Below are 27,395 nucleotides of genomic sequence, written 5' to 3' on the forward strand. Positions count from 1 at the left end.
TTTTTATTTTTCAGAAAATGAAAAACTCTTGCACTTACATACATCATTTATTATGAACACATGTTAAATGATGACATGGAAGCAACTCTGTGAGAGGATGTGAAAAAAACCTGTAGGCATTAAACATTAAATCTGATTAACTCAAAGTTTGCTGGAAAGTTATTATATATGCAGATATGTAATGTTGATATAAATCTAAAAACTTGTGTTCCATTTTTCTAATTGTAGACTACTTTGCTGGTTGTCTGTGTGACAAATGAGTAGTAATGCCAGGTGATGCTTCTTTCTTTTTTAACCAATAAATGCCATCATTAATGCCACCCCCCACTTTGACAAAACTTTATACTAATATTTTACACTGTTACATACAATGTAGGTACAACCATGAGTTATTTTTGCCTCACAAGATTTCTGATTTATATTACAAATAAAACAATGTCATGTTAAAACAAGAATATATATATATATATCTATATATATATATATATAACCAGAAAAGGAATTTAAATACAGTATATATATATATATATATATAGATAGATAGATAGATAGATAGATAGATAGATAGATAGATAGATAGATAGATAGATAGATAGATAGATAGATAAAATACTGGAAAATTCGATAGGGTAAAAATTCTCACAAAAAGATCAAGGTTCCCCAGTTGATCATCCAGACTACATTAACACAATTAGTCTATCAGATTTGATTAATCATTGTGCTTCATTATTTGAATAAGGAATTGTTGTAAACAGATATGGGCCGTTGGGTTTCACGTCCGATATGCAGAAAGTATTTTTTTTACTTTTATATGTAATAATAATAATAATAATAATAATGCATATAGTCTCTGTATTTTTTATCTTGCGCATTGATCAATCTGTATAACAAGTTTTTAAAAAATTAATAAAAGATGCATTTTGGCCGGTATGTAGGTATATCTACTAGCAGGATGGTACGTGTCCCTCATCCAGCAAGCGAGGAATTTGAGGGAGGAGCTAAACAATTGTTGTTAGCTTAGCTGGTTAGCACCAGGATAATATACCTGACAGACAGTGCAGGTTATTTACTATAATAATTATAATAAATAAATTAATTAAAATGGGTGATAATGACAAGGGCCGGGTACGTACGAACTTTATTGTAATTATGTAATACTTTAATGCATGTAGCACATAAATGATTTGGTAATGTCTGTGCAAATGTAACATTGACGGTATTGGCATTGCAACGCCGATTTCTTTGCTAGTTTGCCTCCGTTTAAAGATGATCGTTTCCCCCCATACTATATAAAGAAGTAATATGAATCAGCTTATACTGACGGAATAATTATACGAAAAATAACAGCTTCCGTTGATTGTTTTAGCTAGCTGTCCAAAGCTAGCTTTTCAGCGATAGCTAGGCCCCAGGCTCTGATTTCATGGCCGTGGATATTGTCGTGAAGACTTCAGTGTTGGCCAAAGCATAAACCACCAACCAGCCAACAGATATTTAAACAGCAGAACTGTTGTCGTTAATATTATTTATTTAAATTTTTAACGTTTTACGTTTACATTAAAACAATTACCTGCTAGTGGTCACAATTTTTATTTTTATTTGCATGTGGTTTCGTAACAATATACAAAGGAACATACTAAAACATGTTTTATGTCCACAGACACTCCCCAAAACATGGCTGGTTTATCAAACATATGTTTGTAGTTTTATTTCTTAGTGGGTTGCAATTTGAGACGATAGAAAACATCTTGCTTGAACGATGTGGCTTAAATTGGCCAATCGTTATAGAAAATGAATCTCTCGTTCATTGTCCTTGAAGCGACACAATAGATTGAAATATATTATCAGATTTAATTAAACGACCTCAAGGTTAATCTTCATTCATTTGTAGTTACTGACACTTTCAACCTGCGTGTGTCATTGCAAAACTGGCTCCACGTTTAATCAGTCTGTACAGCAAGTTTTATTCATGCCCCGGTCATTTGATCGACCGTGTTTACAACGTGTTGTAGTTTAGAAACCACTCTGCAGTAGCACACGTCACGTGCACAGTCTTTTTTAACACAAAAAGCTTTCAAATTTGAGCCAAATTATACAAACCAATCATTAATTTATAGTAATACGAGGGCAGCTGACAAATTTTAGTTTAGTCGTGTAACTTTTTAAACAGTACAGACACATTGTCCTCTGAAAAGATATTTGGATATTGCGATTCTTTGGATATATATACTCCGGGTAATTTATCTTAGTGCAAATTGTACCTAAATTAGCTCTGCACAATGTTCATTGTTAGCAAAGCTGTATGTTCTGGACTTACAAGGTCTAGAGATAAAGATGAGTACAAATGAATGACAGCTGCATCTTGAGGTCGTTTTATTTACTTTGAGTCTAAATATATTCATTCTATTCTTTATGTCTGTGTTTCTTTATTTTCAGTGAGGGCATTGAGGTTGGATTTGAGTTAATTAAGTGACTGATTTGTTCACATTCAGTGGTTTGATATACACTTCGTTAAGGAAAGGTTAGGTAAATGCATTTGGGCAGAAATCATATTGGCCCCTTCGACAAGACCATTTCTTTATGATAAATTAAATAGTGAATTAAACATTAGGGGAATCTTTTTATGACGGCTGATAATGTTCTGTTGTATGTTGCGGAGATGTACATCAGTATGCACCTTTTTCTGTTTATCTGCGGCAGACAGCCTTGTGTGTCTGTCCGGCAAAGCCAGAGATGTGTTCATATACTTACCTTTCAGGTTGAGCTGCAGTTTTAAAAATGATTGCACCTTCCTTTTATGCTTCGGACAGTTGTATCTCCTAATCTTTATTACGATACAAAAAGTGCATATGGGACCACTGAAAGTGAAATATGCGTGAAACTGAACATTTGCAAGCATTCCCATTCATGTCATAAAATCATATTTACATATTAAAATTTGAATGAGCGTGTCGTTTTAATTGTAGTCATATTCTTCACCCTTTTCTTTTCCATTAAGGTTAAGGTGGTACGAAGAAAATGCAGAAGAAGGCTCATGTCCACTTTATTTTCAATAATATGAAGCTCACATGTGTGAAGCTGAATTGTTGAATGCATGCTAAAACATGAGGAGGAAAGAAGTATTGGCAATGTGTGAGAAGGGGAAGTCAGAAGATGTAAGAAAATTGAAGAAAGAAGAATAATGTGAAGTAATGAAGTTAAAGAAATGAAGTTAAGGAAGTAATCTGGATGAGGTCACTGCGCTAAGTAATCCTTTGGTCTGTCAAATACATGCATGTTTTTTTTTTTTTATTAACTACAACACACATTAATTTAAATCATTGCAATATTATGTCACAGCTGACAGATTTGTTTATTCACCATGATGGCTATTTAATTATACTGATTAATGTAATCTTATAGATGTCATACTTTCCATGCCTATACCAGATAGCATTAGCCTGCATTCCTTATTCACAATTCTGAATGTTTTCTTCTTTGTGCTCTTCAAAAGATAGTCTTAATTTGTTCTTTACAAAGTTTTCTTTATGAATTTCTCCATTTATCACCTAATCTGTTGTGATAATGTATGTTTGTTGGTGTGTGTGGTTTGTTCAGGAGTCTCGCTCTGCTTCCCGGAGCTTGAGTCCACGAGGCTCTGGGAAGTCAGAGAGCCGCTCCCAAGCTCGTTCACCTGCTCACTCAAGAGATGGCTCCCACCACTCCCGCTCTAAATCTTGGTCTCGCTCTAGGTCTAAATCAGGGTGAGTGACACTTCTTTTGGAGCTACTGTGGCCTTCAAATGTGAAGATGTCTGTTTGTCGTATGAAGCAGCTGTTGAAGAACTGGGTGGAAATGGCTATAACCATGTAGATGTGCAAACGCTCTTTCTGTCTCTACAGCTCCCATTCCCACCGTGGCTCACGCAGACACTACAGCCGATCTCGCTCCCGCTCTAGATCCTATCATCGCCGATCTCACAGTAGGTCCTACAGCGGAGAGCGTCGACGCAGAAGCCACAGTCACTCGCCAATGTCCAATCGCCGCAGGCACATCGGGAACCGTGTATGCGCTAATTATTCTTTGTTTTTTTGTAAACACTGCCTGTATCCTCGCAGGATATCTGGACACTTTATTTCAAAACCTTGCTCTACTCCTGTTCAAATTGCTAAGTTCTGCATTTCATCTAACAGGGGAACTTGTTTTGCGGAGTGATTGTACTGTATAAGAAAGTAATTTCCTCCAAACCTTTTATATCTTTAACACTGCAGGGCAATCCAGACCCAAACTGTTGCCTGGGAGTGTTTGGCCTGAGCCTATACACAACAGAGAGGGATCTGAGGGACGTCTTCTCTAAATATGGCCCATTGTCAGATGTCTCTATTGTGTACGACCAGCAGTCGAGACGCTCAAGGGGCTTCGCTTTTGTATACTTTGAAAACACAGATGATGCTAAAGAGGTATAAGAGTGCATGCTAATGAAAGCCCATCAGACATGTTCATAATGAAATATTGCCTTGGTCTGCAGATACAATTAATATGTTTATTCACTCTCAGGCAAAGGAGCGAGCCAATGGGATGGAGCTGGATGGCCGCAGAATCAGGGTGGATTTTTCTATCACAAAAAGACCTCATACCCCAACGCCTGGAATCTACATGGGGAGGCCCACATAGTGAGTCATCAAAAGCATAATGGATGTTAGTGTTGAGTGATTAGATATGTTGAGATCTGTTCCTATGAATATTTATAGCTAATCCAAGAGAAAGGTTAATGTTTATGATTATTCCCCCTAATATTGTTCTAACTTATTTTGTTTGTGAGGTTGCCAGGTAGAAACAACAGACATAAATCCTAACTGTACATTTTACTGATTGTGGAAATTTGACCAAAGTTTCATGTTATCTTGTAGTGGTGGAGGTGGTCCCAGTGGTCCTCGACGCCACTCGCGTGACTATGATCGTAACTATGATCGCGGATATGAAAGAGATGGCTATGATCGCTATGATGACAGGGGTTACTACAGATCATATAGGTAACAGTCTCAGTTTATTTGCTTGTAATTCTGCAGTGTCATTGGAAAATTAATTCCCAATTTAGGCTTTTTTTTCCCTGATGGTTGCTGAGAAAAATGCACTAAAGGAATACTGTTTTATTTGTCTGTTTCAGACGACGATCTCCGTCTCCATACTACAAGACAGCATACAGGTCTCGGTCAAGATCCCGGTCTTATTCTCCCCGTATGTAAATATTGAATCTGTAAATGAGGCACGTGCCAGTTTGTTTTTGTTTACATTTGTCTAATAAGTACTGTTTAAGTACTAATAAGTACTGTTTTTTTTGTTGTTGTTTTTTTTTTTCTTTTTTTAAGGGCGATATTGATCTTTTTTGGCTGGCAGGAATCTCTTCACTTTTCAAGGACAAACAGGAAATACATCTGAGAGACATGATTGACTTTGCAGTGGATTTTCATTCTTAAACAAATAGTTTGATTTCTCTGAACTGGCATTGTATGAGCACTTAGCAACTGATGAAGTAGCCTGAGAGCAGCAGGCCTGCAGTGTATTTCAGTAAACAGGATCAGCAGCAAAGTAATTAAAAACATATATGTTTATGTGTACTCTGTATTTAGAGCATAATATATGTATTATCCGCCACTGAAACAGTTATCTTCTTATGTTCACGTAAAAAAAGATGTCCTTAATAAACTTCCAGTGTTCCTCTTTAGGGATTTAAACAGATCAATGGTGGCTCAGTGGCTCTTTCTTTTTCTGGCTGACAGGTGTATCAGTTGTGCATCAACTTTGACCCTGCATTTCCTCCTCTGTACTTGTACATGAAGGTGCATCCGATATTCTTCGAAGCAAACTTTAAAAAGCACTAAGAAAAACATTTTTCTAAACAGAACATAGGAGTTGCTTATCTACCACTGCCTCAGTTTGTTTATGTTGTTTTTGGTGTTAAATAACCCTTTGAAACACCAGCGTTTGGTGGGGGGTTAATGGTGGATTTCCCCAACTCCTGTATTCTGCAGGTGCAGTTACTTTCTGGTGGTTTTAAAGACTGAATGCATGGACAGCATCGGTTTTCCTGGCAGTGTGCTGCTTGTAATCTGTTAATAATTAAATTCTGGTTAGTAGTTGACAGTGAACCTGAAACTGTGCCACTTTAAAGAAACCAGACTATTCCTTTGAGGTGATAATCACATTTCAGTTTGCTTATTTACATGATCCATAAAAGTAGATTGATCAGTTGTGAAGCAGTCCCATCATTGTTTTGTTTTTAATTTTTAATATCTGGGCGAGATCTGTGTTGTGCTGTATATTAAGTTATGTTTTTTTTTGTTGTGTACAAATGGTGTGTAAATTCATCCTTGAATGGATTAAAGGGGAGCTGTTTTTTTTCCACCTTGACTCTTGTCCTTCCTCACAGCCTCTGACATGTCACATGTAATAAAGACCAAACCTTAAGAATGTTACTATGACATTGCTATAGGTAATTACTACACATTTTCAGTTTTCTTAGTGTCAACATGAAGCACTGAAAAGACTGGCATTTGACTTTTTTCCCCTCTGAGATTTTTCATTTAATTTTCAAATAAAGATAATGTCAAAAGAATCATGCATATTCAGTATTAAATATGAACACGCTAACACTTATGTTTTATAATTGGTTCCTGGATTGAAGCACAGCTGTTATAAAGAGGTATCTTTCACTGAAAATGCAATGTAATACAAATTAAATGACCTTGTAAACAGTAAAAATGAGATTTAATGTGACAATTTGGGTTAAATTGTGTTTTTTTTGGTGCTGTTGATGGTCTTTTAAGCATAAATAAATGTGAATTCAAGAGAATTCAGCTAAACAACCTTGCTGAAATCAAATTAATTTTGTCTAGCCTCTGCAAGGTAACACCAACCCCATGGTGAGGCTTGAGATGCATGTCTGCAGGACACTGGAGTCCAACATCTACCCCTGCTGGTCACCGAGGAGCAGCAACCAGGATGGACCCTTACTCAAAGAGTCACTTTACACATTGACTTTTAAAAATTATTTTTAGGTTTATTATGTGGTGATATAAAACCATGTGGATCATTTTAGTTTCACTTGTCCAAACTTTATTATATCAGCCCATTATCATTAAGAAATAATGTTATTTTTCATTTACAGCTTAAAAGAAATTAATTGAATTTTAAATCATGACTGTATCTGCTGCTGCAATGCTGTTTACACTTTTGTTATTACACAAACGGAGGGAGGGCAGTTAACTGTATTTAATCTTAGCAAATAATACAACACAGAAAAAAACTAGCTATGAGGAACTGTGGATATTTCTCATCATTTCTTATAAATTTATTTCAGCTTTTAAATGTAATTTAATGAAAATGTTTTGTTGAGTAACACTGATTCCCATGAGAGGAGCACTGCAATTTAAAAACTTAACTGAGAGTAAATTCAAGCTTGAGATAAAGGTATATATCATATAAAAATAAAGTATATTGTGAATATGTTATTCGAAGTTTTCTACAAAGACTAATTTAATGAAGAGTAACATCTGATCATTCAGCTGACCCTTGGAAACTATAGTTATTTACATGTTCTACCACAAGTCTACATATATGTGCGTGTCTCTCTGACTGTGTAGCAGTTTTCTGTCTGCAAATACAGCATTGTGGAAGTCATGTTTCGTGGTTGCACGACATGTCAGCACACTGACCTAATTACGCAGAACATACAGTGTGAGAGCATCCAAATGCATTCTTTAAAATGTTTACATAGAAATGCAAAAGGAAGTAGGTTAAAGTTAAATGCAGTAATTGGATCTTTTTTATGGTCAATTCCAATATGAAGCACTGTCAACAAATATACAATGACTTTCTGCAGTTTGAATTGTATGAGCCAGTTTGATGATTGTTAAAGGGCTACAGAAACTACTTGATAACAACTATGAGTGCATGACATCAGGAAAGTAACTAAAAGGGCTGTTTTGTAAATAGGCCACAGTTTGGACATTCCTCTCACACACTGACGTGAGCAAGAGAGAAGGTCTGGTCACTCCTGCTGCTGGCACTCACTGCACTACAGTGGGGTGGCAGTAATGTTCCAAAGCTCAGGAGAGTCACATGTAAAAAACTTCAATTGCTGTAGGCAAAGGCTCCTCCCCTTTGTAACTAATGTAGGTTTAAGACTACACGTCTATGCGTGAACTCTGCAGCCACTGCCATGTGTTGACATTTTAGCTTTTTCTGAAATCCGCCTTAACAATGCTTCCTCCCAAACACACCCAATTGCGCACCCTTACGCAAGCGTCACTGTACAAAAGGGGGTTACCTCCACATTTCCACCTTAAATAAGGGTCAGGAATCCCCTCATTTCTTAACATCAGCATAAAAAAAATACAAATAAAAATAGTAAATAAATATTTAATCCATTTTTGTTATTATTGTTTTATTTTATTTTTCTACTTTAAAAAAGAAAGCGTCCTAAACGTTAACAACAGTGCGTAAAAAAGATTTAGAGGCTTTCACGAGGAGAATGATAAATTTCACAATTATCTCTAAATGGAGATGTTATGCAAGGGTGGCAGTGTAGTTTCACTTTCTGTATGTAATTACAGTTTCTTTAATGTGTATTTTCTTTTTCAGTTCAGTTTTGCCTAAGATTGAAGACAAATAATAAAATCAAAGGCATCTCCGTTATTATTACAATTTAATACCTCAAACAGGTGTTCACTGCAGTGAATGGGTCCCTTTGCTTGCAGCTCTCCATAAATCCATATTCTTGCGTCGCTCATAAATAAAAAATAAAAAATAAAAAAAGCAAACTGAGGGGATTAGTGATACAGTTTGATTCGACAAGTAAGGTAACAACGACTTTATTTTCCACACAGTAGCTCTTTCACCTCCCCACTGCCATCCTGGAGGGGCTCATGCAGCTACGGCCCTTATTATGATTTGATGAAATAACCCCTCTGCCTCCTTTAAGCCCATCCCTTTGCTGAATGCACGCAGTGATCATCATGCCACTTCCATACCCCGCTGCACTTTCCACGATGGACAAGCAGCAGTGATCCCACATGCACCTCCAAACATTTTTTTCTTGTGATTTTTAAGGGAGATTTTATTTAGAGGCGGCGCTTGTTGGCTCCGGAGTAGCGTCGTAACGACACTTTTTTCTCTGCCCCCAGTCCCTGTTGAAAGAGTTTGACCAGAGCCAGAGTTGGTACTGGGGGGTCGCTTATTTAGCTTAGTAATAGGCTGGGCGGTGTTTGCTGCGCTTTTTTTTTTTTTTAATCATCTTTTTCCCCCCCTATTTTTTATTGTTATTTTTATTTTTTGTTCTACTTCTCTGCCACTCACACTATAAGATCTGACAGCCTTTCGAGATTTTTCCTTTCAGATCATGAACAAACTATATGTTGGGAATTTAAGTCCTTCGGTCACTGTCGAGGACTTGAAGCAGCTCTTTGGGGAGAGGAAGCTTCCAGTGGCCGAGCAGGTTCTGTTGAAAACCGGCTATGCTTTTGTGGACTTCCCCGATCAGAACTCGGCCATAAAGGCTATAGAGACTCTTTCTGGTAAGTGTGTGGATTTGATAAGTGATGCTGCTGCTGACAGAAAAAAAAATTCCCAGCGAGTTAAACTGCAAGAACACAATACGTCAAAGTGTCCGAAATGTGAAATATTAATCATTGTTGGTGTCCTTTTTCTTTTCTTCTTTTTTTCTCTCTCTTTTGCTCGGGACAGTGTTTGCGATCGTGTGCCATCAGAGTTGATGTGAACGCTCAGTCATGCACGCTCCAACATAAATTGGATAGGCTAAATTATCGATCACAGGACACACTCGGGGATTTAGTGCCTGTTTGCTTCAAGAAAACACGGCCCGTCGTAACGCAATTAACGTACACAATAACCTATATTTTGGAGATTCCGATGGTGCGGTGCGCTACTTTGCAATCACCCGCTGGAATGTATGGGATGGTCTGATGGTTCGGGTAGGCATAATTATTTTTCACTTATTTTTTATCTTGATTTTATTGAAGCGAGCAGAGCGACGCGAGCTCAGAAAACTTGTCAGATCCGTGTTCATCTGATGTCTGGCTATGTTTTTACGAGGTGTCTTGGAGGTGGGTCACGGGGGTCCAGAGGAAAGAGCTCATAAACAGGTAGCCGAGGGGGACGAGGTGAGACGCTAATTCCGTGCTGCGCCAGGCCACTCATAATAGTAACGAAAAGCCGTGTTCAAGCCTCGCGGAGGAGTGCTTCAAATTCACTACTCGCCTGGGTCAACACCGACAAATAAGAGGCACCTACCTACAACAGAAAGAGTACAAGTCATTCTTCTTTCAAACCATCTCCTCTTTGATGTTGCATTCTTTACTGATAGCAGAAAAATATCCCTCATTGCACTGTGTGAGAGGGTTGTGGGAGTGGAAAGCATGGCTGCCCATTTCCCCCACACTATATAACATCATGCTTAATTTTTGACGCCGATAACCCCAATTGTCACCAACAAAATGTGACACTGAGGTTGTATTAATGTAAACATGTACACTTTGTACGCCACCGTGCACGCAACGCGCCCGTACAGAGTACTTTTTCAGGGGATGTCTGTTTGAATGGAGACGCACCTACTTGGTGAAGTGATTCAAAGTGTTGGTGTGTAGGCCTACCAGCGTGCATTGTTACTGTTATGACACACAGCTAACGTTACACTATCAATTTTCGCCCCTACAGGTAAAGTTGAATTACATGGAAAGGTGATAGAGGTAGACTACTCTGTTCCCAAAAAACTAAGGTAGGCCCACAATCTGACACACACACTCACACACTCATTCTACAAGGCTATACTGTGTTGTGCCCCATGGCAGACTGTGTGACCTGTAGGCTTCCGCTGTGAAATATAGCAAGCAGATTTCCTTCTTTTCTCGGTGCTGTGGGTGATTTCTGCCAGGCTCTTGTTGTGTTGTTGGTTGGCGGTGAAAGTTGAAATTGTGTGGGGGGCAAACAAAAGCACGAAAGCGGTAAAGAAACAGTTTAGTCCCAACATCCGCAGAAAACACGGTGGCTGCTGCCATATCGCGTGATTTGCAGCGAGGCCTATCCCACTGTGGACACACACATGGCGCATACGTGTTATAGCAGTTTCTTAAATGAAATTGTCACATTGAATGAAAACCAACTTTTAACGGGACTAATACGCATTTATGAAAACTATCTCTCCCGCAAGGTAGTTTTAGCCATGTTTTTTTGTTGGCGAAGTTAGGTTTCAGTACTAACTTTAAACATTTGGGGTGCAGGACGAGTTGCCTTTTAATCAATGCGCCTCTGGTTACTGTACACCGTGTGCTGAAAGATGTGAAAGACATAGTGTGTGTGCAGGAAAGCAAATCTATAGATTCGTCCTCAACTCCACAACCAGGTACACCTTATCAGCTTGTCCATGCAGTTTACAAATAGGGGAGGGAATATGTTTTAATGCTTTTTAATACCATTAAAAAATAGAATTTACCTTTACGTAACGCCATGTAAAATATGTCGTTTGTTGCAGATAACGCAGCACTCGACACATACAGATCCAGTTTATTTTTCTTGCAACAGTACCTTGTCCTATGGGAACAAAATCTATTGCGTGACAAAAAGGTAAATATTCAAAACCCTTGTGGAAGAACACGTGACCCCTACTTCATGTGCTCCCTTACATAGTAGTCCTCCCCCTCTTGTGCAGGCTACACTTTCCTGCACTACAGCCCTTTCTTTCATATTTTTGCTTTTTTTTTCGCTGTGCAACCCTGTAGGGAATATTATTTATGTTTTAAATACCCAGTGATCGAGCTGCAGCGTTTTTCCTAGCTTTACGGCTCGTTGTGAAGGTGTTTTGTAAGCTGGAAGGCGCTACATGGTGTAAAAGCCTGCGCCACTCCCCTCAGTTAATGTGCACGTAGGCCATGGAAATGCTGGAGAGCCTCATAATGGCTGCCATGATGGCCCTGCACACTGCACGGCTATAGGCGGAATCAAGATAGAGCAAATGTCCATACAGTACATGTGACTCCCTGCATGTGTCCAATCGGCAGTGTGTGTGCAGCTACTGGACCTGCAAGCGTGTTCTGGGGAAAAAAAGGCCTTAAAGCGAAATCTTCGCCATGTCTGCGAGGTCTATAGGAGAGCAGCTTACGAAACGTACAGGTGTTCATTTTTTAAAAAACACAGAGCCACCGTAAAACTGAATAATCAGAGGTCTTAACAATTATTTTGCCACGCTGAGAAAAGTATTTTAATTCAGAAACCTTCTAAAAGGTTGCATGTATTGGTTTAGAGCTTTAATGGAAGAAGCGTTAACACTGATTTAATCTTTTAAGACTCAAATCCATATCTTGATCCTGCACTGTGAGATTTAATTAATATAACGTGTTGAGGTTTGGCTAATGCTAATCTATTAAACATATTTAAATTTTTTATCAGCTATATTAAGGCAAACATGATATATTAAATAATCCAGCCTTATGTTACTCTAATTTTATTTATTTCTTTTTGATAAGTCTTAAAATTAAATAATAGCTTAAAAATAGGTTTGTTTTAAAATGTATTGTAATTGTAACGAATGCATTGTTAAACAGGGCTTGAGGAGTAAAGTAATCAGCAGATTGTGTTTGCTGATTTTGGAAGCAGTGTGTGCTTTTTGTGTCATCTTCAGGCCTGTGAGGATGCTGTAGTTTCAGCTGCTGTTTGCTGTTTGTTTATACATCTTGTTTTGCTGTGCAGTGTGTGCAAATGGGTGGATTTGCATTCACTGTTTAAATATCTCTGTTTATAAAGATATTAAAAAGCAGCCAGGTTATAATGCTGTGTTTTGCAGTAGCACTTTGTTAGAGTTTGAGTTTGTGTGTGCGTGTGTGAAGGCCTTTGTAAATGTGGTTTTAAGGTGTTAATTTATACAGTTTGATGTCGTATAATTTTAAACATCAGTTCTTAGTGACATATTTTCTGTTTATATTCTAATTGCATCAGAGAAACCAATATTTTTACAACACAAATAAGCTTTTTGATTTTACTAGTAAAAGGTTTTAAATAATCTTATATCAGAAAATACTACATAATTAATTGCACATTATTAGCCTTAGAAAGTTTTTTAAAATTACAATGATGTTTTGATTATTTAAGACTGATTTAATAATAGAGATTTCAAAAAGTAGAAAAAAATAAAATAGTGTAACCATAGAGCAAGGACATCTGTTACTAGATATTAAATTATTATTTTTTAACTAAGTGAACTTTACCTTGACATTATATTTCTGGTGCATTTAAAGTCATTGTCATAACTTGAGCTTGAGCATGTAACTGTAGATTTTTAATTTGTGTAAAGAATTAATACAACAGAAACCATAAAAGAAATTAAGAAATTATAGCTTTTGCAGAAGTTTTATGAGAAATATTACACAAATGATTATTACATCATTAATATAATCTAATTTTAACTGGAAGAATTAAAATGATACAAGACAATAAAACTAGTTTGCTTAAATTTACAAGTATTTATTGGAATTTTGCTGTAGAACCTTTTTTTAAAAAAAAAAAACAACAAAACTGTAGCTCATAATTACACAAGAAATCAGAGAAACTGGTAGCTTTTTGTGTCAAGCTTACTGCATCACATAAGGAAACATAGTGTGACTTAATTGATATTGGTGCTACATGAATGACGTGCAGTGTTGCTTGACTATCCAATACAGGGACAAAAACACTCTTTCTGTGAGCCTGATCACTAATCTGTTATCAATACGGAGCAAAATGGTGTTGATGTGGGATAAGCACGATTAAAGCTGCCTGCCTTCAAAGCATAAAAGTTTGTTTTCTTGCTTAACAGCTAATAATGGCAAACCAGAGTTTCTCCTTATTATCTCTGACTTAACTTGAAGGGAAAACACAGTTAAATGAAAAAGTGATAAACTTGAAATTGAGTACTAACTTGAGCTTCGTTCCACGAAGCTGTATGAGAACACATAGCTGTTCTCTGTTCTTGAAAATAAAGTGGTCAGTTAACTATTTATTTTAAGAAGACATATTAGATTCAGTTTCCCCCCTTCTTCCTATTTATTATTCCTAGAAATGAAAATAAACCAAGACATGGGTGTAAACATCTGCATTGCACCACAGTGTTGCCCATGCAGATGTGTGTGTTGGCTTGTTAGTGTGTGCTGAGGCAAAACAGCGAAACACGATAGCCATCAGTTGATCCACTTTGAATCCATTAATACTCCCCAGTTGATCCTGGTTGAAGGGGAAGCTCTCCAGTTCAGGCTCTGGTTTTGTCCGGAGTGACAGCAGGAGCCACATCCGCTGCAGCCTCCCCTCACCTGTGTTTGAGGAGGAATCCCACAAATTCATCTGCTTTGGTGTCTCTCATCACTTTCTGCCATTAGAAGCTCTAGTGCTGATTTTTTTTTTATCTTACACTATCTTCTGTTTCCTACTTTTGACTCATAAGTGGTGAAAAAGAAACTATGCTAAATGTTACATACCCGTTTATAATTTAATCAGACTGAGTTGTGAAAGTAAGTAGTAAATTAGGTTGTTCTTTCTTGGCACTGGTGGAAAAAAGTAGCCGTTTATTCCTGATGAATCAGCCAAAAGCTTTTGGGTTTTGTGCGTTCAGGTAACTGGATTTAAATTCCAACTTTTCTCAAACTCTGCTGAATTTATTTAGCAGTTATTTACTTTTTTTTGTGAAAGTCTTTTCTCCTGAATTGATAACATACTTTCTGGTGCAAGAGAGCACATAGCTTAAGGGAGATATGAGAATCAGATGTGAGAGAATTGTAAATTCATTGTTTGTCTATCAGACTCATGAGATCGCAGTTGGAGCTCCCCAAGAGTTAGAAACACCTTTTTTTTTCTTTTTAAAACAACACTCACATGTATACCACAGCAGCATCTGAAGAGATTCACTTCTCCGGAAGCTGTTATTCACATTCTACTGCAACCTGTTGCATGACTAATATGTTACTGTAGCATTACACTCATTACAACCGGGATTTAAATAATCAGTGAGACGACTCTCAGCAGTGAGGAGGTGCAAGAGGTGTGGCTGGAATGAGGAGGATTTCTCTGACTTGATGACTTAGTGTCTGACAAAGCAACAAAAATACACTTCAAATAAGAATAGAACAGGACTGTTCACCACATGGAAAGTTTTCACCTGAATTAGAATTACACAGTAGTAGTAGCAATCGCTGATCAGCTCTGTCACTGCCAGTCTCACCCAGATAGGAGATGAGGGGAATGATTCTTCTGCCTGTAATTTTATTTGTGATCTATCCAGTTCACATCACCTACTGCAATTTCTTATCTCTGAATGATTATACAAATGGAAAGACAGACTACGATGGAAGCAAAATAAATCCCCATTGATTAGTTATGAGAGCCATGAAACCTCCTTGAGCTTCTGAAGCCATCTTTTTTTTAAATTGCCTGGTAGAGAATTTGTTCCCAACAATAAATTATCATTGGCTTACTGTAGTCAGCTTTAATTTGTTTAGGAAAATAAGAAAAAAGTTGTGTTTTGGCACTATTTTATCATGCTTGGAAAGTCGTGTCTAACTTACCCAGGGCTCGTTGTCACATTTGTCTGTCCTGGCCAAAAAGACAAGAAGTCACCACCTGGATTTAACTAAGCAAATAGGTATTAGCCTCCTATTGGATAATTACTGCATGGGCGATTATCTTGCAGGTGGCAACAAGTTATTTAACCCCAATTGATGCAATGAGTAACTTCTCATTTCTTAAACAACTATGTGAAAAGACACATTTCATGACTGAGGACAAGATATTAGTCTGTTTAAGAAGGATCAAATGACTGGCATCAAGCAGAGAAAATATCTAAGGAGATTGTACAAACTGCTAAAATTGTGTTAAGAATTGTCCAACGCATTATTAAAAACTGGAAAGATAGTGGGGAACCGTCGTCTTTGAGGAGGAAATGTGGTCAGAAAAAAATCATGAATGATTGTGATCAAGTTTCAAGTTTTAAGTTGTTTATTTGTCACAGGCACATATAAGATGGCAGTGAAATGCAGTCGTGCATGCATCCTAGGCTGTGCACACCCATTTACCACTAGTAAAATAACAAAAACAACAACATGGTAATAAACTAAAAAGATAATAAATATAAATATAATAAGCCACAGTGCCATGATTGTGCAGTAATGTGCATGCTATAAAGACTGACAATATGTATATATATATATGTATATGTACAATATTTGAAATGTAAGTAGTAGTGCAAAATATAAACCTTGTTAAAGTGACATGAGGAAAGGACAGTGTTGTCCAGCAGAAGGTAGGACACTGGCAGTTGTCACTACAGGGTAGAGTTCACAGTTTTAACAGCCTGAGGGAAGGAGCTCCGCCGGCTGTCAGAACTGTGAACTTTACTCTGTAGTGACAACCGCCAGTGTCCTACCTCTGATCAGTAATCATTTAAATGTCTGCTGAAATCAAATAAAAGAAAAACAACAGTAGAACTCAGGGCTATGTTTAATAATGAAAGTAAGAATATTTCCATGCACAGCAGCCACAAGAAAGCCACTAATCAGTGAGGATAACTGGAGAAAAAAGCTTCAATTTTCTAGGGAGCATAAAGATTGGACTCTGAAGCAATGGAAGACGGCCATGTGTTCTGATGAATCCAGATTCACCCTGTTCCATAGTGATGCGAGCATCAGGGTAAGAAAAGAGGCAGATGAAGTGATGCAGCAATCATGCATAGTGCCTACTGTACAAACCTGTGGGGGCAGTCTATGATCTGGGGTTGCTGCAGTTGGTTAGGTCTAGGTTCAGCAACATTATTTGCTCAAAGAATGAGGTCAGCTGATACCTGAATATACTGAATGATCAGGTTATTCTATCAATGGATTTATTCTTTCCTGATGGCACGAGCATATTCCAAGATGTCAGGGATGTCAGGACTAATCAGGCTCAAATTGTGAAAGAGTGATTCAGAGAGCATGAGACATCATTTTCACACATGGATTGGTCACAACAGAGTCCAGACCTGAAACCCATTGAGAATCTTTGGGTTGTGCTGGAGAAGGCTTTGTGCAGTGATCAGACTCTCCCATCATCAATACAAGATCGTGGCGAAAAATGAATGCAACCCTGGATGGATATAAATCTTGTGACATTGCAGAAGCTTATCGAAACAATGCCACAGCGAATGTGCGTGAGACTTTTTCTTTTTGCAGGCGACTTTTTTTCCCCGGCCAGACAGTGTAGTTTAATTGTGCAAAGACAAGTGTGACCACCATCATCATCATTGTTATGAGCAGATGTTTGAAGATGTTGTTTTGCTAAGGATAGTTTGATGAATTTCTGCAATCTTAAATGCTCTGGATGTGAATATTTAATGAGTTATAAATCACAATTATGAATCTTACAGTTTGTACCTAACTTCCCTTTTGGGGAAGTAATTTGAAGGTGCAACAGCTGCTCCATCTTTCCCCTCCTTTCAGCCTCCCTCTGTCACTTAGTCTGTTTTCCCTGTGCAGAATGAGAATAGTATAGTCATGTAGAAATAAGGCTGGAGAGACTGAAAAAATTGAATGTTCCTCCGTGTGCTGGTTCTCTTGGTGGGCCCACAAGGGTGTGGTGTCCATGGAAGGGTGGACAGCTGAGGCGCACAGCAGGTGGCATTTCTCATGCAGGCAGACCCTGTCCTTGGCCCATATCATCACCATAAAAACTGCAGCGCTGGGACAACCTAATAGCTCTGACGCTTTTTGAACAGGTGAAAACGCCCAAGTAGCCAACCGGTGTTTTGACACTGGGCGAGCCAGGGGCAGACAGGCTCTGAGCCGCTGGCCAAAGAGCCGTGTTCTGGGAACACTGATGGCCTCCATCAGTCCAAATGGACACCTTAATCTCCTCCATCGGACCTTTGCTCTTCAGATGTCTCTCTGTCTCTTATCTTGCTTTTAAAGCAGAAATGGGGCCACAGGCTGGACCCTGCAGTGGGACCAATTCCTCCTGGAATTGACAGCCTTTTATCGGAGAGTGATGAGTAGCTGGCTTACACAGAGCCTGGCAGAATGTGGTTCAAGGACCCAAGGACTCAAACCTCCATGGCACACATGTAATAATGGAAACTTCAAAAAAAAAACAGAACAAAGTACAAATGCTTAGTAAAATGAAAAGTTGTCACTAACATAATAATAATAAAATAATTACTTTCTAGAAAGACTAAATGGCTAGACTACAAAAGGTTTTTAAAGTAACCATGAAGACATGCAAACCAACTGCAAAGTGATTCAGAATGCCCACAATGAGATAAGGAGACACCACAAAAATATTCTAGAGAAGACGCTAGATGATCACTGTTCATTGTCATTCAGACTTGCAGAGTTTGAGTGCACCCACATTTTGTGATAGGTTTAAATCAGTGTGCAATAGTTCTTTAAATATATGTTAAACATATAGAGAAGGAACCCACATCTGCAGTTAAACATATTGTTAGAAACTGCAGTCAAAGATATTGCCATTGACAGCAAGCAACTATTGGCAAACTCTCCTTAGCAGATAGTATTGCTTGTTGTAACATTTGGCTTATGTGGGCAGTGACAAAAAGTACTTCTGACTGAACATGGCTCTTGTTTAAAAGCATAGCACTAACTGCACCAGCTGATCTGCATTCAGTAAATTGTACAGAATATGGTGTCAGTAGTGTTGGCATACTTTGTTTCCATCAGCCTCGGGAAACTGTGAGCACAAACTTTAAAACTACAGGACAACAGCATGCGGTACAAGGAGAGGCAGCTCCTCTTCTCACAGGCTTTTGCAGTCAAGAGAATGGCTTCCTGGCACAGTGAGAAAAGCAAAGCGATGTGCCAAATTGATCTCAGCATATCACATCGCTAAATGCCTCCTACAACATTCAAATCAGACAGTCTTGTCCTAAAGAAAAATAGGGAACTTAGAAAGTGTTGTTATACCTTTTATTTTTTTTGTACTTTAATATAAAGCATAGAGTGCAGAGAATTTGTGTCCCAGTGGGGTCGCTCCCTTCATAATATTCAAAACCCTCATTTAGTGTCAGGAACAACCAGATATTGTGTATAGGAGACGAAAATATTCAAAGATCATTTTAACAGAGTGATCTGTGCAGCAGGAGGATCTTTTGATATCACAGTATTTTGATGTCAGTTTTTTATGAAGCAGCAAATGTCGAAAGATAGTGAGACGGTGGTCTTCTGACATTTACAGCATCCTGATGTTGGAGCGGAGCTGTGTCATTGTGCTCGTGGGAGTGTGTGTCCTTGTGTGTTTACAGGTCGCACTGTATTCAGTTCCAACTGTTCCAGGTTAAATTCTCCATGTTCCCTTGGCAACCAGTTTTAAGGGGTTTCCTGAGTTAAAGAAAGAGAGCTTGAATGATGAAGGCTTTTCAGTTCTCCATGCAAGTGTAACCCCCCCCCCCCACACACCCCCATCTCATCCCATCCACCTCAGCCCTCATGTCACCCTGTATCTGTCACAGTTGTATGATTATAGGTTAAGTTTGGTGTGAACTTCTGTCACTTTGTCAGTCATGTAATTTCCATCTGCTCCCAGAAGTATTCTGTCTGTCCACCGCTCACAGCTGCAGTCCGCAGACTAGAGTCCAGCCGTGTGTCGGTGGCTCCCGTTATGGGCGGTGCAGTGGTCAGAGTGCTGATTTTATATGACAGTGAATATACAACCTAGCGAGGTGTCTGAATAAAAGTGCTTCAGTAAAGCTGTTGTTTCACAGAAGCCTTCAAGTGGTCATTTTCTTTCCACGAGTGCAGCAGCGAAGGTGCTGAATGGGCTGTCCATCTATGTCACAGCGGTAGCCCTTATGTGACCCCTCTTATTCACAAACCCACATTTCCATCCTTTTCCATATGTATGCAGCGGAAGCTGGGGCCCTCACCACCGCTAACAGAACAAGTCATCTACACACAACCTGCAGCACAGTCTGACCATTGTGCTTCCTCTGTCTCTGACGGAAGAGGAAGACACGGAAAGGACTTCCGAGTGCAAGATGAACACACGCATGCTTATGCTTTTCTTCTCAGCGTGTGCGTCCGATCGTGTGTTTCTGCTCCTGCGTGGGGAGAGATGAACATTGCTGATAGAGGGCAGCATTTCTTCCCCAACCGGTGAGGATCGCTGGCTGGCTGTGTGAGGCTGCGAGGTTCCTGTCTCAGCAGGGTGTAAGTGGTCTGCTCACAAACAGCCAGACAGATGGTTGCTGGTTAGAAGTAAATTTTGAAATCATGCGTGTTATCACATCGACCATTTATCACCCTTTTACTGACACATGATCTCATTTTTTGTCCCCTTTGCTGAGTTTATCTTAGAATGCAAGACAACCTTCTCATCTTATGTTTACCCCTGTGCTTACTCGATTCTTGAGATTATTAAAGATACTTAAACCTACATTCAGTTATGTGCCTATTAATAATAAGGAATACATTCTGCCCTCTAATCTTCCTCATGCCGGTTGAACATTGCGTAGGATGAACACACTCTAGATCTTTTACTCACAGCTTGAACAGAAAGTTTTTGGATAAAACTCTGGGTTTACTGGATAATTGAAATCTCAAGGATAATATAAAAAAAATCTACTCAAGCATCAAGTATGAGGTTAAAAAAGGAAAAAAGAAACAAAAAATATGCACAGATTTTCTATTACATGTAACACTACAACAAATCAGAAAATATAAAAACAAAACTGTTTAAAAATACGTAGAGAAAATTTTTAGAAATTTCAGCAAACACTACAACCATAGACTTAGTCTGTTTCCCTTCATATTATAACAATTTTTTCATTCTATTTTGTTTTGCCAAAGTTTTTAAAAATGTTTTATGAAATGTTTGTGTCTGCTATGTTGTCTTGTTTTCACGTTTATTGCGGTTTTTATGTGAGTTTTTTTTTTGTTGTTGTTGTTGTTACATTTTTACAAGCTGTTCCTTATAGTTTTTTCAATGCTTTTCTAAGTTGTGTCTTCTCTTTTGTTTCGTGACATGTCATTGTGTTTTGTTTCGTCTGTAATGTTGTTATGTTTTTGCACTCAGGGCCACAATATTCTTAACATTCCTGCATGTTCCAGCCCTGAGCTGTGGCAGCGCTCACAGGCTCTCCCGTAGTTTCAGCAGAAGTGCTGTTTTGTATTTGGTAGTTGTGATATGCCATAAAGCCTGTTGTTTTACGCAGCTGTGCCTGATCCTGACTCTGATTTGCTGAGTGCAGAGATGAGCTGGGCAATGTGGGCCAGGCAGGTGCTGGAGAGTAGGACAACTCCATCTGTCTTCCTGCCAAGTGACCCAGCACATGCCAATACCCAGTCAGTCGCTTTAGGAGAGAAAGACAGAGCATGTACTGTATGAGAAAGACAGACAGTGGAGGAAGTGAAGGAAAGACAAGAGGAGAAGAATAGAAAGTTGTAGGGGGAAAAGTGGTGACTCAATGGGAGTGCGCTCAAGATTTTTCCCCCAATAAACATCAGGCTGCGGGCAGGGGAGGAGAAGATTTTCCTAGAGTTGCTGCAAAGCTGCACAAATACAGCAAAATGTAAAAAAGGCAGTTGTCATGTTGCTGACCCATGGCAGTATTTCCCAGGAGGAGCAAAATATTTTATCATGAAGTGTTCAATCGTAAGACAGGTTCCACTCAGGATTCCCCATGGGTGCACTAGCTGCTGCGGAAGTGGTTCCATACTGTACATCAGAAGTACTGTTGTTTATCACTTCAGAGGTTTTTAAGCTGCCAAGATTCCATTTTTATAGCATTCTATTAATGAGTGAAATACAATGCAAAACTGACAAAATGTATTGGCAAGTTGCTAGGATACCATGCAATTGGGTGTGTGTGTGTTTAGCATGGAAATCTTGAAAGCCTTTTAGCCGTCGATCTTGAGCAGGTGCAAACACGATGCTTGCCCAGTCAGCAACGCGACACCTCTTTCTCACGCAAGCAAACAACCAAATTATGACACTGACTGATGAATTGTCTGTTCCTGTTAGGTTAAATACAGCACACACTGACAAATACACAAATAAAATTGAAGAGTGTGTCTATAGCAGAGCGGGCTTGAAGAACCTAAAGGAAAAAATTGCAGGCATCTTCAGCTCACCAGGTTAATAAATATTTGATGCTGGGGCAGCCATGCGTGCGTTCCTGTGAAGGGGGAGGTTACCTTGATGCACATTGCTGCCAATTATTTATTTATTTTTTTTTGCCTAACATGTCCACCCTGTGATGGCTCAGGTAATTTTCATTCTTTCTGAGAGTGAATTGCAGAAAATGCAGCTGCAGTTCACCCCCTTGCTCCAGGGACTGCCACAATGCCTTTCCACTGCAGCGCTTGTGCCTGTCTTCATTCTATCCTCCCCCCTTATTCTCACATGTGCATGTGTTGTGCCAGCGTACCACCTAGATAGATGGCGTGCATTATTGTTTCTCACTGCCTCCCACCTCCAGCCCGCAACGTCACCTCTCCTGCCTGGCACAGAGAGGCAGTGCAGAATGAAGCCTGCTGTGTGTTAGCATACGGGGGTGTAAATAGCGTACAACTGTATGTTATGTACTGTAAGCTGAATGTGAGCTGTCCCAGCTGATACTGTATCAGAGACACACAGTTTATTCTTAGTAGAGTTGTAGTTATCACTATTTGGATTCTTCAACAGTACAGTAGATGTTTGTGTGTATGCATGTGCACATGTATCGATGTCATTACATTAGTGTGTGTGTGTGTGTATAGTGTCTGTGTCCCTGCCATTGCCTAAGTGGAAAGCAGCAGTCCATTTCAGAGATGGTAGTTGAGATGGTTTTGTTTCAAGTGGTGTGAGGATTGACTCCAGGCTGCCCCGTTTCCGGTCCTTTGACGTTATGGGATAATAAATTATAGAGACGTAAAATGACAAGCTTCAAAGACCATTTTGAGATCAGATAGACAGCAGTGGAGATGTGGAGCTGCTGAAGATGATGCATCAGATGTGCTGCACTTGGATACATTTTGTTAATCCGACAGGACTTGTGTTTGTTCTTTCTCTTTTCAGTGGTAATGGCTGCACCCTTTGATGGATGCACACCCACCTCAGGCATTTGTAGAGCATTTATAGCATTAGTGCACATTATCAAAGATGTGTATCCTTCAACTCACAGCTCAAGACTCAAATAGCAAACAGCTCTCATTTAAGAGCTGTTTTTTTTTTTTTTAAATAAATGATTCACTACTGCACTTGTTACACCCACGATGAGGTCAATATGACAAGGGACAGTGACTTTATTACCATTTTGAGTATGTGACATGCTCATATCGGTGGCTGTTGGGCTTTCAGGACTGCTTACATGCCTTATAACCTCTTCAACTTAGAGTGTTTGTTACAGAGGTGAACCAGCCTCATGTTTTCTGTTAGGAATGATAAAAGCAGCTGGCCTGTAAATGCTTGCAGATTTGTTTTGGTGTTTCTGTGGAGGAGTGTTGCCAGCTTGAGAGGGGCTAGAAATACTTGTTCAGTAAGTGGACTGAATCCTCAAAGGCCCTTCCTCCCAAATTAGGTATTTTTTGTCAGTGTGATTAATCTTTTGATTGCCACTCACTTGGTGCTGGGCAATGTGCGGATACTTTTTTTTTAAACTTACGCTCGTCCTTCAGCAAATTTGCTAAGTAGTTTTCCTTTAGGCTTCCTTGCTAAATTTCAGTGGCAACGGGAATCTCACTAGTGTTTCAACCCTGAGAAGTTCTGGTGTTTGCTTTTGTGTGTGTTATTGATGTATATATATTTTTTTTACTTCTAATCATATAAAGGCTGCAAAAACAAACCTCCCCAGCTTTTCCACAATCTTCAATAACCCTCCTTTGCCTTTGTTCTCAGTTTAAATGCTGTCCACACAATGAGCATTTCCACATGCTTGTTTCTGCTGAGGTCAGACTCCTAACTTGAGATATCGATGTCAACTCAGGATATTTACTCAGGTATTTATCGCATATTGATCAGGACTGACATCCCTGTGAGCAGCTCAGATTATTGAATTAGTCTACATTCCCACACAACACACAGGCAGCCTCCATCCTCCGCTCGCTGACACACACACACACGCGCACACACGCACACACACACACACACACACCGCTCTGAACCCTCTCCTGTCCACTTCCTGTCCATAGCCCCCTGCCTCATTTCACAGAGTAGGTCGGGATCTGGAGCCGTTTTAGCTGCAGGATTAAAGTCAGACAGGGATAATGCCACTTCAGCCACTTGCAAGTCACATGACACAAGATGATCTAAGGGTTTTGGGAGGAGCACTATAATGTAATTAATGCATCGGAGCTAATTAATGCTTTAATGCTTTTATCTATTTGACTCCACCCATTTGTAGAGCCATAACCACGATGAAAAAAGTGCTCTCCTACAAATGGCAGTGAGGACACCAGGGATGGCAAGAATGAGTTGCTTGTTTCCACACACATTGATACCACTCTACACTCACCCCCTGCTCAGAACTGCCTGTTAATGCAATTTTAACCTTAAACCTGTTAGTCCTGCCATCCCCCCCGCCCCTCCGCGTAAACTCTCTCTCACACACACACACACACACACACACACACACACACACACACCCTCCAACCCCCAACCTACATAAGTTTGTCCTATATACATAATCCCACTGCCTTCTTAAACTCTTGATGGCTTATTGGAGTTACGGCACTTTATTTACTTTGCTACACTTGTGTAAAACTGTTCATCTTTTTTTCCCCCAAATATTTCATGGTTAAGATGTTTAAATTGGCTCTTGAAAAAGCCAGGCAAATCGCTTCTTGTCAGTGAGATTTTAATTGATATTGTTATTCTGCTAGATCATTATAAATGTAGTGAGGCATTACTCAGTATTACTGGACATTTATTATCAGCTCATCTGCTGATTATTTTATTGATTTTTTGTTTAATCAAAAGTTTTCATAATAAATTCTAAAGTAATTTTTTTACAGCTCTGGACACTTAATATTTAGTAAATGAACGTGGCATATAAATAGTTACTTTTATAATGGATATTCAGTTAGTTAAAACCTTAATTTGTATCAATATTAAAGTATATTTTTAAATAGAAAATACAACAGAAATACACTACAAACAAATGCAGGAAAAAAAGCAGTTAAAATGCAGAAAGGAAAAAGGGAAAGAAACAAGTATAATTTTCTTAATTTCTCTGAAATGAAAGTGAAACTGAATTGTAAAACAAGCAAATTAAACTAAATAGCTTTTGCACTATTGGCTTGGCTGTGATTCCTGAGAAACACTGTGTGTGTCTCGGTGTTTCCAAATGGTTCGCTCTGCTGCTGTTTGGAGGGCCAGGACTCCTCAGTGACAGCAGCTGTGACTGGCAGGGGTGCGTTTGGAAATATGTTCCCATTGACCAGACTTGCCAACATTTCTGTCTCTCAGAGGATGATTCTCCACTCGCCTCCTGCTCGTTACCGTACATTATTTTTATTCTGTAACTGGAACTTCCCTGCAGACGGGGGAGGCGGGGGATGCGGGTGAGTGTGAACAAGTAAAGCAGGCTCTCCAGAGGGAGCGAGATGGGAAGAGAGAGGGACGATGAGAGACGACAAGCAGACAGAAGGAGAGGAAGGCAGGCGGGCAAACAGTTTGAGGGCTTGAATAAAGTTGAGCGTTGTATGTGCAGCAAGTTAACCCTGCTGGGACCTACACCTATGGCAGGCGGGCTCAGCCTTTCAAGCTACAGTGTAATACCTCATGGCTAGCAGATTAAAGGATGAGACCTAAGGAGCAAGCCGCACAACTCCACATAATGTAACAGAAGCGGCCATGAGAAGCAGCTAACAGCGGACCACTGCACCGCCGCAGTATGAGCTGGTATCCACCTGTCAATAGCTCCGGGCACTGAGGTGTGTGACAAACAGACACAGTATCAGCATATGCCTGTAGAAAGCTATGCATTAGAGCTGGTGTTAGATGTGTGAGTTGTTTCTCTGTAGGTTGTCTGTGTGTTTCTTGATGGGGACTCAGCTGTCCTCAGTTTGTGAAGCAGCAGAGTGGAGGAGCAGGCAGGCGTTTGATCCACGCAGAACTGAACAGCAAAGGTCCACTAGAATCATCTCTCTGTGTACTTTTTTTTTTCTTTTTCAGCAACTTGTGGCTCAGCTCTGTAGATTGTGGTTCCCATCTCTGACAGATTAAGATATAAACACTGTAATTACATTATATTTGTTTAATTTCTGAATGATAAGCAGAAATGTTTTCTGCACAGGGTTAAACACAACTTTTCACACCTCCTCCCACAAGCTGAACAGGCAGGATACAACAGGACTTAGAAGGCAGCATGAATCTATTGTTAAATTTATGCTTTGTGATGTAAATTTTAATTTGTGTTCTTTTTTAAATCCAGCTCATAGAAATGACTTTGCATTGCTACATAAGGCATATTTCCAAAGGCATACATTAAGAATTTAAAGCTAGTTGTTTTTACTGTGTGGGTGTGGGTGTGATGATGTGTGTGAAAAAGAGAGTATGATCAGGTGTGTGTTATTGAACTTTGATATTTTATACTCTTAATGTGTGAAGGTTTTTTTTTTATTAGTTTTTTATCATGTAAAGCACTTTGCGCTACTTTTGTATGAGAAGTGCTTTATAAATAAAGTTTGGTTAAAGACAGAAAACCAAATAGTGGCCATCTCTGCAGAGGTTTTCTGCCTCATTGGGCTGAAAAATGTGTAGTGCAATGTGTATTGATATGGACGTAGAACATATTGCACCAAATGTGAATCCCTGCTTTAGATTTCAAACGTGTACCTGAACGCATGTTCAGGGCAACGCTACAGTGTTGAGTTGATGTGGTGGTGCCAACAGTTTTCATTTAAATTGACATGGATTGTGCCACAGAGACGTGCAAAGGAAACAATTTTAAAATACTCATTTTATTGAATTAGTGGTCATGAAGGAGGAAAATGTGCTTTGTGTTACCCTGTGGCTTTGTAGCTCTGACTGAAAATTAAGTTGTGAAGATTACACCTGAGGACTGAAAACCACGTTATATCTGCAACTGTATGCAAATGAAAATTCAATGTAAATATTTATTAGTTTATTTATTCCTTTAATGTGCTTGTGTTGATGTGATGCACATCTGTAAGCTTGTGTGTGGTGAAAAAAGCATGCATGGGGATCATATTCCTCAAAGCAAATATTGCATTACCATATGCTGTTTCTCACGCTGTGTATATCTAAAACTGAACTTAAATCTATTGAATCATCTTAAATAAACCTCAGTTTAAGGCACTGGATCACAGTTAAATTCTTAAAATTCCAACTAATTATTAACTTTGTACTCCAAGTAACGGATGAGGAAGCAAGTTACTTTATTTACATTTTTCTTTTAACCA

At 39.1% G+C, this 27,395-nt stretch overlaps 2 protein-coding genes across 6 annotated transcripts in view; both read left to right on the forward strand.

Annotated features, from left to right (window-relative positions):
- Positions 1-1,002: 1,002 nt before the first annotated feature.
- tra2b (transformer 2 beta homolog) lies at positions 1,003-6,381 on the forward strand. Of its 3 annotated transcripts, XM_042001767.1 has the most exons (9): positions 1,011-1,125; positions 2,996-3,152; positions 3,595-3,740; positions 3,879-4,041; positions 4,248-4,436; positions 4,534-4,649; positions 4,887-5,009; positions 5,144-5,214; positions 5,346-6,381. In XM_042001767.1, exons 2-9 carry the CDS (start codon positions 3,102-3,104, stop codon positions 5,354-5,356), a joined length of 870 nt encoding a protein of 289 aa, XP_041857701.1. In that variant the 5' UTR covers positions 1,011-1,125; positions 2,996-3,101; the 3' UTR covers positions 5,357-6,381. The 3 variants fall into 3 exon arrangements, with proteins under 3 accessions (XP_041857702.1, XP_041857701.1, XP_041857700.1); XM_042001768.1 differs by lacking the exon at positions 2,996-3,152 and having other exon boundaries at positions 1,003-1,125; XM_042001766.1 differs by lacking the exon at positions 1,011-1,125 and having other exon boundaries at positions 1,765-3,152.
- Positions 6,382-9,264: 2,883 nt separating this feature from the next.
- Positions 9,265-27,395, forward strand: part of igf2bp2a (insulin-like growth factor 2 mRNA binding protein 2a) — a 48,437-nt gene continuing 30,306 nt past the window's right edge. The window contains exons 1-2 of one of the 3 annotated variants that reach the window (XM_042002042.1): positions 9,265-9,551; positions 10,711-10,771. In XM_042002042.1, coding sequence (XP_041857976.1) covers positions 9,377-9,551; positions 10,711-10,771 — 236 coding nt within the window. In that variant the 5' untranslated portion in view covers positions 9,265-9,376. Of the gene's footprint in view, positions 9,552-9,767; positions 9,969-10,710; positions 10,772-11,165; positions 11,204-27,395 lie in introns of those variants that run through there. The other 2 variants (XM_042002043.1, XM_042002044.1) reach the window with 2 other exon arrangements.

The sequence above is a fragment of the Melanotaenia boesemani genome, chromosome 12, assembly GCF_017639745.1.
Source record: "Melanotaenia boesemani isolate fMelBoe1 chromosome 12, fMelBoe1.pri, whole genome shotgun sequence".
Taxonomy (NCBI): Eukaryota; Metazoa; Chordata; class Actinopteri; order Atheriniformes; family Melanotaeniidae; genus Melanotaenia; species Melanotaenia boesemani.

What these genes read in the sequence shown, in the direction of transcription:
- tra2b (XM_042001767.1), top strand. Translation starts at nt 3,102, where the DNA reads ATGAGGAGGAAAGAAGTATTGGCAATGTGTGAGAAGGGGAAGTCAGAA. An exon ending in TACATGGGGAGGCCCACATA is followed by an intron (nt 4,650 to 4,886) that starts GTGAGTCATCAA and finishes GTTATCTTGTAG; the next exon opens with TGGTGGAGGTGGTCCCAGTG. An exon ending in GGTTACTACAGATCATATAG is followed by an intron (nt 5,010 to 5,143) that starts GTAACAGTCTCA and finishes TGTCTGTTTCAG; the next exon opens with ACGACGATCTCCGTCTCCAT.